Source organism: Antedon mediterranea, chromosome 11 (genome assembly GCF_964355755.1).
Source record: "Antedon mediterranea chromosome 11, ecAntMedi1.1, whole genome shotgun sequence".
Classification (NCBI taxonomy): domain Eukaryota; kingdom Metazoa; phylum Echinodermata; class Crinoidea; order Comatulida; family Antedonidae; genus Antedon; species Antedon mediterranea.
This window is the reverse complement of record NC_092680.1, coordinates 1,072,881-1,086,401: the sequence shown is the minus strand read 5'-3', so window position 1 is coordinate 1,086,401 and position 13,521 is coordinate 1,072,881. Positions and strand designations below refer to the sequence as shown.

Below are 13,521 nucleotides of genomic sequence, written 5' to 3'. Positions count from 1 at the left end.
TCATTGAATCGGAATTGAATCAGATGCATATACACAGTAATATATCTACAGAACTCAATTCTGAATAGCTAGATATTTATATTTATATTTTTTTATGCGAAATATGCTTACTGCAATTAAATAATGTTTTTGTCAAAATAAAATACGCTTGGTGGGGATTGGTGGATAAGTTTAAACGACGAAATAAAAGCCAAGTTCATGGTCATATGTATTTGTAATAAGTCATTATTTTATACAGACATACGAACATATATTATTATGGCAGGTCAATGCGATATTCCTGTCGTATATAAGAAGGGATCACTGTCCCATCATCCAGAACGTCTTGAATAATTAACGAACTACTGTAATGCACCTAGACTTGTATCTCAATGATTTGCAAACGTCAGTCTAGTTAAGATGTATCTAAATGTAGATTTTAATGATAATTTGCTTGTCTATTTCATTTTAAAATAAAATTTAATACTAAAGAAAATAATATTGATTGCGTTTATTTCCACCACAGTTTAAGTACAGTTTAGCATGTTGGTAGGTGGTGGTTTACAAGGCGTGGTACTGTGCAGATACATAAATACCAAGGCAATTGCCACTTTTGAACATTGTAGTATTTCCCAAAGAATCTCACATACGTAAGCCTTGTTTATTGCATCTCTGTTAATAAATACCAGACAGATGTAACAATGTAATCAAAGTACCGTATTCATTAGATGCGTAGAGTAGATTATAATAACCATCTGAAAAAAAGGATAAAAGTACAAATATTTGGATAAAGCAAGATATTAAGGCCTGTAACGATACATGATAAAGAACGACGATGATACATTTTTTCTTACAGAAAACAAATAAAAAGAGTTCATCCTATAATTATGATAACAATTTATGCTGTCTTTGACGAAAATAACATTCTCAACTGACGTCATGATCAATAAGAACATTAACATATTTGTTTCGTCATGGTATTATTGCCCTTACTAAACATATACAGTAGTTGAAAAAGTTTCGATTTATTTTTTCTGTAGGAAAATATATAGTTATCTATCGTCGACCGTTATCTATCGTCGACCGTTATCGTCCTGTTTTCTCTTATATTTGTTTTTAAAGAGACGAGGCAAGATAATAAAGTGGACTATCTTCCTCAAAACAAAAGGTAAGAAACCAGTTTTACTCGTTTGGTACTACAAACTTGTCGCATTGATACTCACGTACTTGTCTTCTTTCAATGCACTGTTCTACTAAAATCATCAATATTATAATTAATGTTAATTAAAACACACTGTATTGCATTATGATAGCTACTTATAATTAAATCCAATGTACATTTGAAACAATAACTTTACATAATTATTATGATTACATAAAATTGTACATCTGCAATATTCTATAATACCACAATGAATGTGGGGGTTAACCGAAAACATGTAAATACGATTCACAAATAAAACATATACATATATAAATATAATACGTAATGGATGTCATTAAAGTATACTGTAAATAACTTTTACAAAACGGAAGTATGCGTAGGTGTGCGTGTGTGTTTGAACAGTGTGTAAAACACACACAAAAATAAACAAAAAAGACATAAAAAATGTTGTTTGTTACTTCTTTCAGTGGCGTATCCAAGATTTTGAAATAATTCGGAAGAAGGCAGGGCCTAAAATGATGAAATAAAGTTAATCCAATGTCTTATGTTTTGCATTGTAATTTCGGGATGGGAATCGGACTGGTCGGCTACATCCGTCGTCTTCACAATTTGAAAACCATGGATCCGCCACTGAGAGAAGCAACCAGGCAAGAGTGAGATTAATCACAACATTCCATATATCGTACAGTACTACCTGAACGTATATCCAAAGAGTTGTGATAGTTCCTATACCTACTACTACTACTAAGATTTTATAATGTTGCGTAGTCCATATAACTTGGCTCCCACTAGCGCAACGCAACAGACGTAAACCTAACGCAAGCAAACTGACCAATGACAAGCGACAGTTCGGATAATCAATCTATTGTGATTTGTCAAATTGCGCTAACGTCCCTGCGTTGCGTCTTAAGCTCTGTCTATACATAACCACAATGTATGTTAAAAAAAAATGTATGTGCCCATATATGAACAGGATGATGTTATCACCACCATATTTAAGCATATCACTACCATAATCGGGCACATAACACTTTTTTGTCAAATTAGTTTGATAGTGTGGACAGAGATTTAGAGTGGGAACCAAGCTTTAGCTATCACAACGTCTACTAATGTGTACGCACGTTAAGTTTACCGTACCTGGACATGAACTGTTGACGAGACAACCAAGAACTGCAAATCGCATCGCCACAGTTCCAGACCACTCAGTTGGGTTCACACGGATGAACTGAGCCTCGATTAGACCATCAAAAATGTTGACTACTTCAGTGTTCCTGTCGTAGTTTCCAATAAACTCCTGTATAAATAAGTAAAGGTATTCTGTGCGTAATACAATAAGAGTTTGAAAACTTCTGTACGTATATGGCATAAGCACTATAAAGGTGTTGAAAATGTAACGTTAAATGTGAACTTATATTCGGCTTAATATTTAGTAGAGTGGAGTGGAGTAGAGTGGAGTTTAGTAGAGTGGAGTAGAGTGGAGTTTAGTAGAGTGGAGTAGAGTGGAGTTTAGTAGAGTGGAGTAGAGTGGAGTTTAGTAGAGTGGAGTAGAGTGGAGTTTAGTAGAGTGGAGTAGAGTGGAGTTTAGTAGAGTGGAGTAGAGTGAAGTTTAGTAGAGTGGAGTAGAGTTGAGTTTAGTAGAGTGGAGTAGAGTGGAGTTTAGTAAAGTGGAGTAGAGTGGAGTTTAGTAGAGTGGAGTAGAGTGGAGTTGAGTGGAATGTAGTAGAGTGAAGTAGAGTATGGGGAATGGGAATGGGGCGAATACTATTTCTCGTCGACTTTAAACCTACCCTGACTGCGCCATTCATTCCAGAAATTGTTACAAAGTTAATCCCATCTGTGCTGTAGAGGACTTTATATTTTGAAACATATACAATGTTATTATTATTATTATTTCGACCTTGTGTAATAATTCCCGATACGTTTGTTAGATAACAGAGATCAACTTGCACCCATTGCATGTTGTCTACAGTGGCTGCTCTCCAGCTTCCTCCTTTACCATCTGCTTGTAACGGTGTGTTCAGACGTGCTTTATGTGCACCATTTTTATCACCACCGTGTTGTGATGATGCTGAGAATCCATTGTCTGAAATATGCATACTGCCATTTACAGCACCCAATATGTCCTCACAAACATCTGTAAAAAGACGAGACATGGATAACAAAATCGCGCATCCTCTTCAAATTATACACCAATGTGACAAATAGCAGAATTCTACTAGATATAGATAAATAAAGTTAAATAAACATCAATGTTTACGTCTCACCTTCGGAAGTAAGTTCAGGCGTCGTTTCAACTTCGGTAGTAGGTTCGGGCGTCGTTTCAACCTCGGTAGTAGGTTCGGACGTCGTTTCAACCTCGGTAGTAGGTTCGGGCGTCGTTTCAACCTCGGTAGTAGGTTCGGACGTCGTTTCAACCTCGGTAGTAGGTTCGGGCGTCGTTATTAATTTGGTAGTAGTTTCTTGATTGCCTATTTCCATTAAAAAATAACCATAAATTCATAATATGTATCTATGTATCAGTTCCAAAGTATAGCATATCTTACATGAAAGTTGGAATGTACGAAATGCTATGGGTAAATGTTGTCGTTTGATGGAGAGTAGAAAATCGAACAATTTTTGGAAATAAATATTTTATTTTTTAAATGATTTATTTTATTTTTAACCTACCAGAGTAATACACAGAATTTCTCCAACCTCCGCCGCATATTTGCTGTGCGTTACCATCACATGGGCAATTACAGTCGCTTTCTGGCATTTGGCCTAAATTATTATACGTCTCATCACCACAAAAACACTGCCGATAATACTGTAAACCACTGTACAAGTGTCCTAGACCATTGCAATACTGGATGCAAAACTCTATTGTCATGTCATTGTTTTCTGTAAACGCAGCAGGCATTGCTCTAGACGACGCGTCTTTAAAACATCCTAAATAACTGATACCTATTATATTAAAGTATTTTCATTAAAATAACATACATGATTAATTATTTATTAATTTTCAATCTTTCTACATAACAAAAAAAACATATTAGTATAACTGCTACATGGGAGTAGCGGAAAAGCAAAAGTAATAAAACTGTCATCTTGTGATGTGCTTGACCAGCCCCTGTCAACTAGGACGACTAGAGAGCAATCGCGTACATTAGAATGAAGTGTATTTAAGTTAAAATAAAATTATTAATTAAAACGATATTTTATCTGTCACTAAAGATAGATTATATCAACTAACTAATGATTGTTGGTTATGAAGAAACAACAGTTAAAATACAGTATTATATTAAACGTCATGAATGGCTAATTTGGTGAAATAATCTCTCCTCCAGCTCCAATGTTCCATCACACGAATTGCCTAAAATATTGATAATGTTATTATAATCAACATAAAACAATGTATATTCAAAAGAATGATTTAATATGTTGTAGATTGTGTAAATTGTGCTCACATTGATTTACTTACCAGTTACTGAGCCTTCATTAGATAATAGCATTAGTAAGAATATATAAAACACATCTGTGAATGAGTAAAGAATTGAATTGGTAAGTTCTAACAGTTACAAAAATATATTACACCAAACTAAAAAAAAACATCTTTGTCATTAACAGTTTAAGCATTGAACACTTTAATTATCGGTTTTAACACTAAAAAAATCAGTAAATTTACATGAAAAAATCTGTGAAACATAGATGCCAGAAAGTTCTGTAGGCACCGACGTTTCTGTTTTTTATATGTATATGAAAAAGAAGAGACATATGTTTTGTTTGTTTGTTTTTATATGTTAAAGCAAATTGTCAATAAGCGAATAATTCACTCTTTTAGGCCTATAGTATAAAATATACACATGATGTTCTACATAATCAATTCTTTGGGAGTGGAGTTGTTTTTTTTTTCTTGCGAAAAAAATCCAGGTTTTAACCCATGACTGGTAACAACAACTCCACCCATTCATTATCGACTTAAAAAGAAAAGAAAATTTTGCTTACATTCGGTCACATTGTGTCTGCGGGATTTTCTATCTGGCATCATTTTCAACACTTAGACAATCCTTCCAGTATAGTAACTGCCTTGGAAGTATTACGTGATAATCTTGGCAACAAGGCAGAAGGCAGGGGTATAGTATATCGAGTGTTTTTATCGATTTAGCATAACATGTGATGTGTAGGATATTGATCAATAGTGTATAATAATAATAGTGTTGCTGAACATGGGTTTTTATTTGACTATTGAAATACAAGAATATTAATTGTGTTAATGATATGTATTCATTACACCGTGAAAGAACTATACTACACATTATGCATAGTCACCATCTTAAACGCCACATTTTTTGTCACGTAAAGTTTGAAAGTGTAGACATACCTTTAATTTGGACATAACCGTTTCTGCATATTCAGTCAATGGTGCTAAAGTATCTACACATTCCACTGATGAGTCTTCATATCAATAATCAATATTTTAAAATCAAGTTATATTGATATTCCAGATATATTTAGATCATCGATATTGTTTTGCTTGCCAACCAACATTCCAAGTTGAATAAACTTTTCTTTCACTTTACCGCCTAACGTCATAGACTGTCTGTTACTCAATTCAATTTCAAAGTAACATTTATTTACTTCCTTTTTAAGATTGAAACAATAATGGAATAAATAAGAAAAGACATATACAAATAACAATTAATATGGGCGGGGGTGGGGAAGGGATGGAGGAAGAAGACAGGATCTTGAGTCGGGTTAAAATATTATATCTATTAAATAAAGATCTTCCTCTTTCTAAAGATTGTTTAGAATATTTTTTAAATATTCCGTCAATAAGTATCTTAAAATAAATATGAACGTGTTTATCAAGTGTTATATCCTTGTAGGAGGCTTCTATTGTATATGTTCATTCAAATTGGTACTCATGTTCTAATGAAAACTTGAAACATTATAGATTATATGCCTAAATAAAAAAAAACAACATAATAATGGTAAATAAGGTGTTGGTTTGTTGGTTGGTTGTGGATGGAAATCCAAAAACACTTTCATAAAACTATAGGCGGCGACATTTAGGTCAACTTGAGGGCGCTCCAAAGTCTTTTGGACAAACAAGCTTGTGTTTGCTTTGCTCTTGGATTATGTTAGGGCCTGGTTAGTAAGTAAGTAATATTTATTGCTTTCCAAGGACAGTACAATTTATAAAATAGCATAAAATTATGAATGAAAATAAATACATGGAATAATACCAACAAAGACGTTGGTCTATTGGAGCTACGATTTGCGACGAAGCAGAGTAAACGAAACTCGATGGTGGGTGGGTTGGAGCTACGATTTGCGACGAAGCAGAGTAAACGAAACTCGATGGTGGGTGGGTTGTGATAATTTAAAAGCCTGGGGATTTGGATTTAATTTCTCATTACAATTTGGTGGATTTTAGGTGTTCAGTCAGCCTATATTCTTTTCATATTGATGAAGAAATCGCGAATTATTCATTCTTTGTATATTATTATTATTAAGCTCCTATTACATGGTAAATAACGCCATCCTTGGAATATTTATGATACTTTTAAAGTACAATAATAACGTTTTAAATTGTGTTTTTTAGTCTCGTGTAAACTCGACACTACAGCTCACTATGTTGGTCTGTTGGTCGGTAAACTTAATTTGAGCACGCGACTGCAGCCATGTTCATGCTTAACTTTCTTCCTCCGATGGCGGATCTCCTTCTTATCTTCTAAGAACGAGCCAGATGCTCATTAGGTATTCTACGGTCAGTTTGGCAATTATATTGTGCAATACTAGTGCTTGTTTTATTATTGTAATGAAGTTATTGACTGCTGTTGTCAAGAATTGACCGTAAATCAATTATGGACTAAAAATTATCTATATAGAATTGAAAAACAGACACGTATAATTAATTTCTATTTTTTAATAGGTTCATAAATTACGAAAAAAAAAAACACTAATAAATATACACTATTTATATTAACATTTTAAATTACCATGCAGTTTTACATTGTCGATTATTTTAAGTAATATAGGCCTATTGAAAGCAACTTTTTTTTTAAAGCTGTAACAATTAATGGTTTCATGTGGTTCAACTAAAGCTGCATGACGATACTGCGTTGATTAGACAAACGACACCCTGAAAACAAACATATACGTGTTAAAGAAAGGCATCGGAAAATGTGAAGTCATTCCTTCAGTTTTATCTGAATAGGCCTATAAATTCTTAAGCTCTGTCTACACTATCAAACTAGTTGGACAAAGGTGTGATGTGCCCAGATATGGTACTGATATGCTTATGGTAGTGATATTCAATTCAAAATAACATTTATATGACATCATGTCCATATGGGCACATCACATTTTTTTTGTTACAGAAAGTTTGATAGTGTGGACAGAGCTTAAGAATCGCAAGATCGTTGGTATGGCCGGAAGTTCTGTGGAAGTCAGTGCATTCCTTACAATAAAGAATAGTCCACGGCTTTGTGGTTTTAACTCTTAATCCGTTGATACTCACGTTTTGTTTTCTACAACAATACATTCCAAATGTTCTTATACTAAAATCACATGAATATAAATTAATGTTAATTAAATAGGCTTACACTATGTTTATTTTATACATCATGATACTTAACTAAAATTACATTTCAAAACAAAACAGTTGAAATAATGTTCATATTTCATCATAATACATCTGCAAAAGTAGGTTATTTCTATAATATCAAAAAAATAATATTTAGGGGTTGACCGAAAACATAAATCACAAAAAATAACATATTTATATATAAGCTGATAGCTGTTACAGAAACAAATATTATATATGTGTGAACGAAAATGATAACAATGACAAACGTTATACTCCAAATCAATCGGTTACAACGTCGACTGGTCTGTAAGTACGTCACACAATTCTCTGTATTGTATCTCGATATCTGCAGTATCATAGGAAGATTGGTAATACATCATCCCATGTGTTTCACACTTGTAGTAATTAGTCAGTACCCAGTTTATGTTTTTGATCATTTATACGTAATTTTACTTTTTAGTATGAACCAGAAATCAAAGATCCGAAAATAAAAGATTGAATGGATGTATTATGTATCTCCTAGTATCATACCTAACTCATAACCTACAAATTTCGATTGATGCCAATAAAGATATTGTATTAAAATCATTCCTATGATACTGGGAAAATATTGTAGTATTGGAGATACAACCGGAGGACCGGTTAAGTACGTTAAGTTTACCTTACCTGGACATGAAGTGTTGACGAGACAACCAAGAACTGCGAATCGCATCGACACTCTTGTAGACCACTCGATTGGGTTTACACGGATGAACTGAGCCTCGATTAGATCATCAAACATGTTGACCACTTCAGTGTCCCGGTCGTTGTTTCCAGTAAATTTCTATAAAGTTAAGTATTCTGTGTTTACAAGCCTATACCTAGCTAGTTTAAAGATTAATATATAGAGCTTTGAATATGTAGCAGATACATGATGTCACTTAACATAGCCTACATAAACATTCAAAATATACTACTGTATTGTTAGTTTTAGTATGAACCAGAAATCAAAGATCCGAAAATAAAAGATTGAATGGATGTGTTATGTATCTCCTTTATATTTCCGGAACCGTGCCGGAACATGTGTGAAAGGCCCTTTACTAACGCTTTTATTAAACATAAACTAATCCGTGAAATTTAACTTTACCTTATCTGTATCATTCATGCCAGATATTGTTACAAAGTTAATCCCATCTGCGCTGTAGAGGACTTTATATTTTGAAACACAATGTATAAAGTTATTATTATTATTATTTCGACCTTGTGTAATAATTCCCGATACGTTTGTTAGATAACAGAGATCAACTTGCACCCATTGCATGTTGTCATTAGTGGCTGCTTTCCAGCTTCCTTTACCACCTGGTTGTAACTGTGTGTTCAGACGTGCTCTGTGTGCACCATTGTAATCACCACCGTATTGGGATGATGCTGAGAATCTATTGTCTGGAATATTGATATTGCTATTTACAGCACCCAATATGTCCTCACAAACATCTGTAGGTAAAATTATTTGAGCGTTAAGATTAAGACTATTAGTAAGATTATTCAATCGGGTTTAAACAATACCATGAAATTAGGGCATCTGCATATCAAACAGAAGGTTCCGGGTTCGAATATCAGTCGGGGCGACTTTTTTTCTTTCTCGCAGATTTTCTTCTTTCTTTATCGTTTCAAATTAATTAATTAAATTTCAGTATTTCACCGGGCGGTTTGGAATTTATTCTGTGCCTGTCAAATATAATATTCTATATATTATATATTATATTGTACGCCCTTTCTTAATATTGGTAATGGTTAATGCGCAGGCGCGATGAAAGCATCCTTCTGCCATTTCAAGGAAAATCTGAAAAGCATAACTATAGGACCTACTGCATTGGTTTACAAGTCGTGCAGAAAGATGTCGCCTATGAAAGGCAAAAAATGCTGTCTAGAATTCCGGCTGGTACGTACAATATAAGAACATTCATGTATTAAGAACATTCATGTATTAGAACATTCATGTATTAGAACATTCATGTATTAGAACATTCATGTATTAGAACATTCATGTATTAGAACATAAATACAGTTATTATATAATTAAATATAAATATTTATTATCAATGTTTACACGTCTCAACTTCGGTAGTAGGTACGGGCGTCGTTTCAACTTCGGTAGTAGGTTCGGGCGTCGTTTCAACTTCGGTAGTAGCTTCGGGCGTCGTAGTTTCAACTTCGGTAGTAGGCTTGTGCGTCGTTTTAAGTTCTGTGGTCGTTATAACGTTGGTAGTCGCTTGATTGCTTCCTATACCTGATAAAATAACATATTTAAACAGTATCAAAATGTTGTCTTTATTTACCATAATGACTTTCTTAATTTAATGCGATTTGTGATAGGCTTAACCGTATTCGTATTGGATAAATATCCATAAGGTGTTATTATTTTGACGAAATCAAACGCGCGCTTCTGAGAATATTTTGTTTAACCTACCAGAATAATACACAGCATTCCTGTAACTTCCGCCGCATATTTGCTGTGCGTTACCACTGCATGGCATATTACAGTTACTTTCTGGTTTTTGTCCTTTCTCACCAAACGTCTCATCACCACAAAAACAAGATCCACCATTCTGTAGACCACTGTACAAGTGTCCTAGATCATTGCAATACTGGATGCAAAACTCTATTGTCATGCCATTATTACTTGTACTTGCATCAGACATTGCTCTAGACGACGCGTCTTTAAAACATCCTAAATAAATTAGACCTGTTCAAGAAAAGAATTATTATTGAGCTAATTTCGTAGATTAGCAGCAGAAATAGGAAGCTAAGTGAAATGTAAGATTAATAAATGTATAGTCCATCCAGTGAATTCAAATCTTCCCTGGTCAATCTGTATTTGTTTTACTAACAATTACTTTTGGACATCATCAAACAAAATTGTTTTTCAAACAGATCTTCTTTTAATTATGAGTAGGCCAACACCAGTGAGTAATGTGCTGGAAGGTCTGTGCACCTTAAATCGGCGGTAAACGGAAGCAGTGATGTGGGTTCGATTCGTCTGATTTTATTTTAATTCCGGTTTTTTCAAAAATATTTGTTGTTTTCAGGTACAAGTTTTTCACAATCGCTTTGTGCGCTTTATAAACCTTATTATTATTATTATTATTATTATTATTATTATTATTTATTGCCAAAAACCAGTAACAAACAAACAAAACACAGAAACTAAGGGAGTAGGCAGGGACCTAAAAGTGAACCTAATCACTATAACAAGAGTTCAGGTTCCGTACTCCCAAAGTAACAACAATGATATAAAATAAACTATATCAAAATATTTAAAAAACTAATAGACGAATCAACAGTGTCAATATAAAATAAACGGATAAAATATTTAATACTTATATTATCTTATCGTTTACAATGGTGTCATTAATAATAATCTTATAATAACTCCTAAAAGTTTTGATCACGGAGAAATAAGTCCTAACTTATTTCTCCATGATTGGATGAACCATTATAGATTCTTTGTGTGTTTAAGTTCATTGATTTCATGTCTTCCAAAATATTACAATAGAAAATATTTCTGAAGTAGGCCTAACCTTTGTACAAAAAAACCCCCAAATATTACTGTATTGCGTCTAAATTTTGTATATTAAAATGTGTTTTATAAATAGGGCATTTAAAAATGTCTACACAGTCTAGGAACCAATACCATTTGCCACTGCTGTCCATGCTATGTCGAATCCTCTCTCCGTTATTGAAAAATCGGTATCAAACTCCAAATTCACAGTGCTTCCTTCCGATACTAATGGATATGCACCAGTACCACAAAACCTGTAACGTAAACGATTCTGATAATATAATACGCGAGTAAAGAAGAAAATATATATTTTAAATATAGGCCTAGGTTTATTATTTAGTTTAAAATTGTTTATCAGTTGGCTAAATAAAAGAATGTTGGTTATAAGATAATTCACATGACAACTTGTTAATTTAATTTATATATTATCTAAATGTCTGTTTACACTAGGACAAGAACAATCGACAATAAATAGTTATAGAATCAAAACTGTTCTAATTTATTTTAGTTTTCTGTACGAAAGTGTATATTGTTCTATGTATCGATATTGTTCGTACAACAGGCCTTTATCGCATTAATGATGTTTTTAATCATTATTATTAGGCCTAAACTAACTATAATCAAGATTATAAACTTAAAAAATGTTCTAAAATTCGAAAAATTTATCGAACAACATAATATTGCTTGTAAGAATAATAAGATTGACAAAAAAATGAAACTTCTTAAATCTTGATTAGTAATATTAAGTTTGAATTGACAGAGTGGTTTTATTTGTTTTGATTTATCATTATATATTTTGTTATTTGGGTTTTTTTTATGTTAGGCCTACTTTTGACATTATGTATTGTATTGTTATATAGAAGTATTAAATAAAAAGAAAAAGATTATTTTTTTTAAGTTTTTGGATTATCTTCGATGTTACGTCACTGTTGTTTGATAATGCAGAAAAATAATATAATAAGAAATAATGATTAGCCTACCTTATATCTTGGTTATCCACTCCGTCTCCTTCTAGATCAATCGCCAGGTAGTCATAGCTACACGAACTTTGAGTTTCTAGCTCAAAGTCATCGAATCTAATCACAACCAGGTGATTATCGGGAACCTATAGGAAAATAAAATGTATAGTTTTCTGAATAAATATTCCTGAAAGTAATTTACCAATAACGTTTGAAGAACTTTTTAAGCTCTGTCTACACTATCAAAAAGGGTGTGATATGATCAAATATGATAGTGATATTGAGATCTCTTCATAAAGATTGGTTCCCAAAGCAGAGACGCAACGCAAGGACGTATGCGCAACGCAAGCGAGTTGACCAAATGACACTGAGACACTGTTCATTAATCCATTGCCTGTGATTGGTAAATCACTCACGTTGCGTTACGCCCTTGCGTAGCGTCGCTAGTAGGAACCAAGCTTAAGTGAGCTTAAGCTTACCGTAATGGTCCATTCACACTCGTGGTGATTATCGTAATCAGATGGGTAATTCGGAGAAGTAATATTTCCTCCAACGCCATTGTATGTTCCGCCACACGAATTACCTGAAACATTGACCAGTAAATATAATAGTTTAACCCAATTGTAATTTAAAAAGCTAAATGAAAAAAAAAACATGCAAAATAAATTATAGTAAACTTTAGAAGTTGTATAGCATTTGTAGCCTGCCAATTATAATACTTACCACTTGTTAAGCCTGAATTCGTTAACAATATTATCAGTAGACCTTCGTAAAACATATCTGCGAGACAAAATGAGTAAACAAAGAAAGTTATACGAAAAGAAAAAAAATAATATTTGCTAATAATTCGTGTTGGAAAGTAGCCTTTAATGGGAGCGTTTAGAGGTTTTACCGTCGGTGATTCGTTAAAAGGTAAGACCCAATTCTTTAATAAAAGCTTTTTACATTTTTTTTCGAATAACATTTTAGACTTTTGAATAGAATGGCATTTTGTACGATATGAGTATTCATCAAGGTAATTTAGAAGAAGAGTATTATTAATACGAAATACATTTAATGTTACTGTAAAAAAATCTTACATCCCGCCATATGAGCCCATTTGTGTTTCCAAACTTCTCTATTTCTGACCATTTTCAATCGACACTCTTGTACCGTAACCATTGCAACAACTGCACTGAACGTAATTATTACCCGATACCCGACAGGGAATCAGTCACACTTTGTGTGGTAAATCGAGATAATTTATCGAATTAGATTATAGATAATATTGATATCGGAAGCCTAGTTCTGTAGATATGCATTAATA

The 13,521-nt window shown here is 33.1% G+C and overlaps 2 protein-coding genes across 2 annotated transcripts; both read right to left on the bottom strand.

Moving 5' to 3' along the window:
* Positions 1-581: 581 nt before the first annotated feature.
* LOC140063145 (uncharacterized) lies at positions 582-5,202 on the bottom strand. The gene is made up of 6 exons (XM_072109594.1): positions 5,129-5,202; positions 4,605-4,658; positions 3,812-4,087; positions 3,409-3,612; positions 2,932-3,278; positions 582-2,438 (listed from the first exon to the last, which is right to left on the bottom strand). Exons 1-6 carry the CDS (start codon positions 5,169-5,171, stop codon positions 2,232-2,234), a joined length of 1,131 nt encoding a protein of 376 aa, XP_071965695.1. The 5' UTR covers positions 5,172-5,202; the 3' UTR covers positions 582-2,231.
* A 5,900-nt stretch (positions 5,203-11,102) lies between these two features.
* LOC140062826 (protein SpAN-like) lies at positions 11,103-13,371 on the bottom strand. Its single transcript, XM_072109178.1, has 5 exons — positions 13,295-13,371; positions 12,939-12,995; positions 12,695-12,798; positions 12,237-12,361; positions 11,103-11,510 (listed from the first exon to the last, which is right to left on the bottom strand). Exons 1-5 carry the CDS (start codon positions 13,344-13,346, stop codon positions 11,375-11,377), a joined length of 474 nt encoding a protein of 157 aa, XP_071965279.1. The 5' UTR covers positions 13,347-13,371; the 3' UTR covers positions 11,103-11,374.
* Between the last annotated feature and the right edge of the window lie 150 nt (positions 13,372-13,521).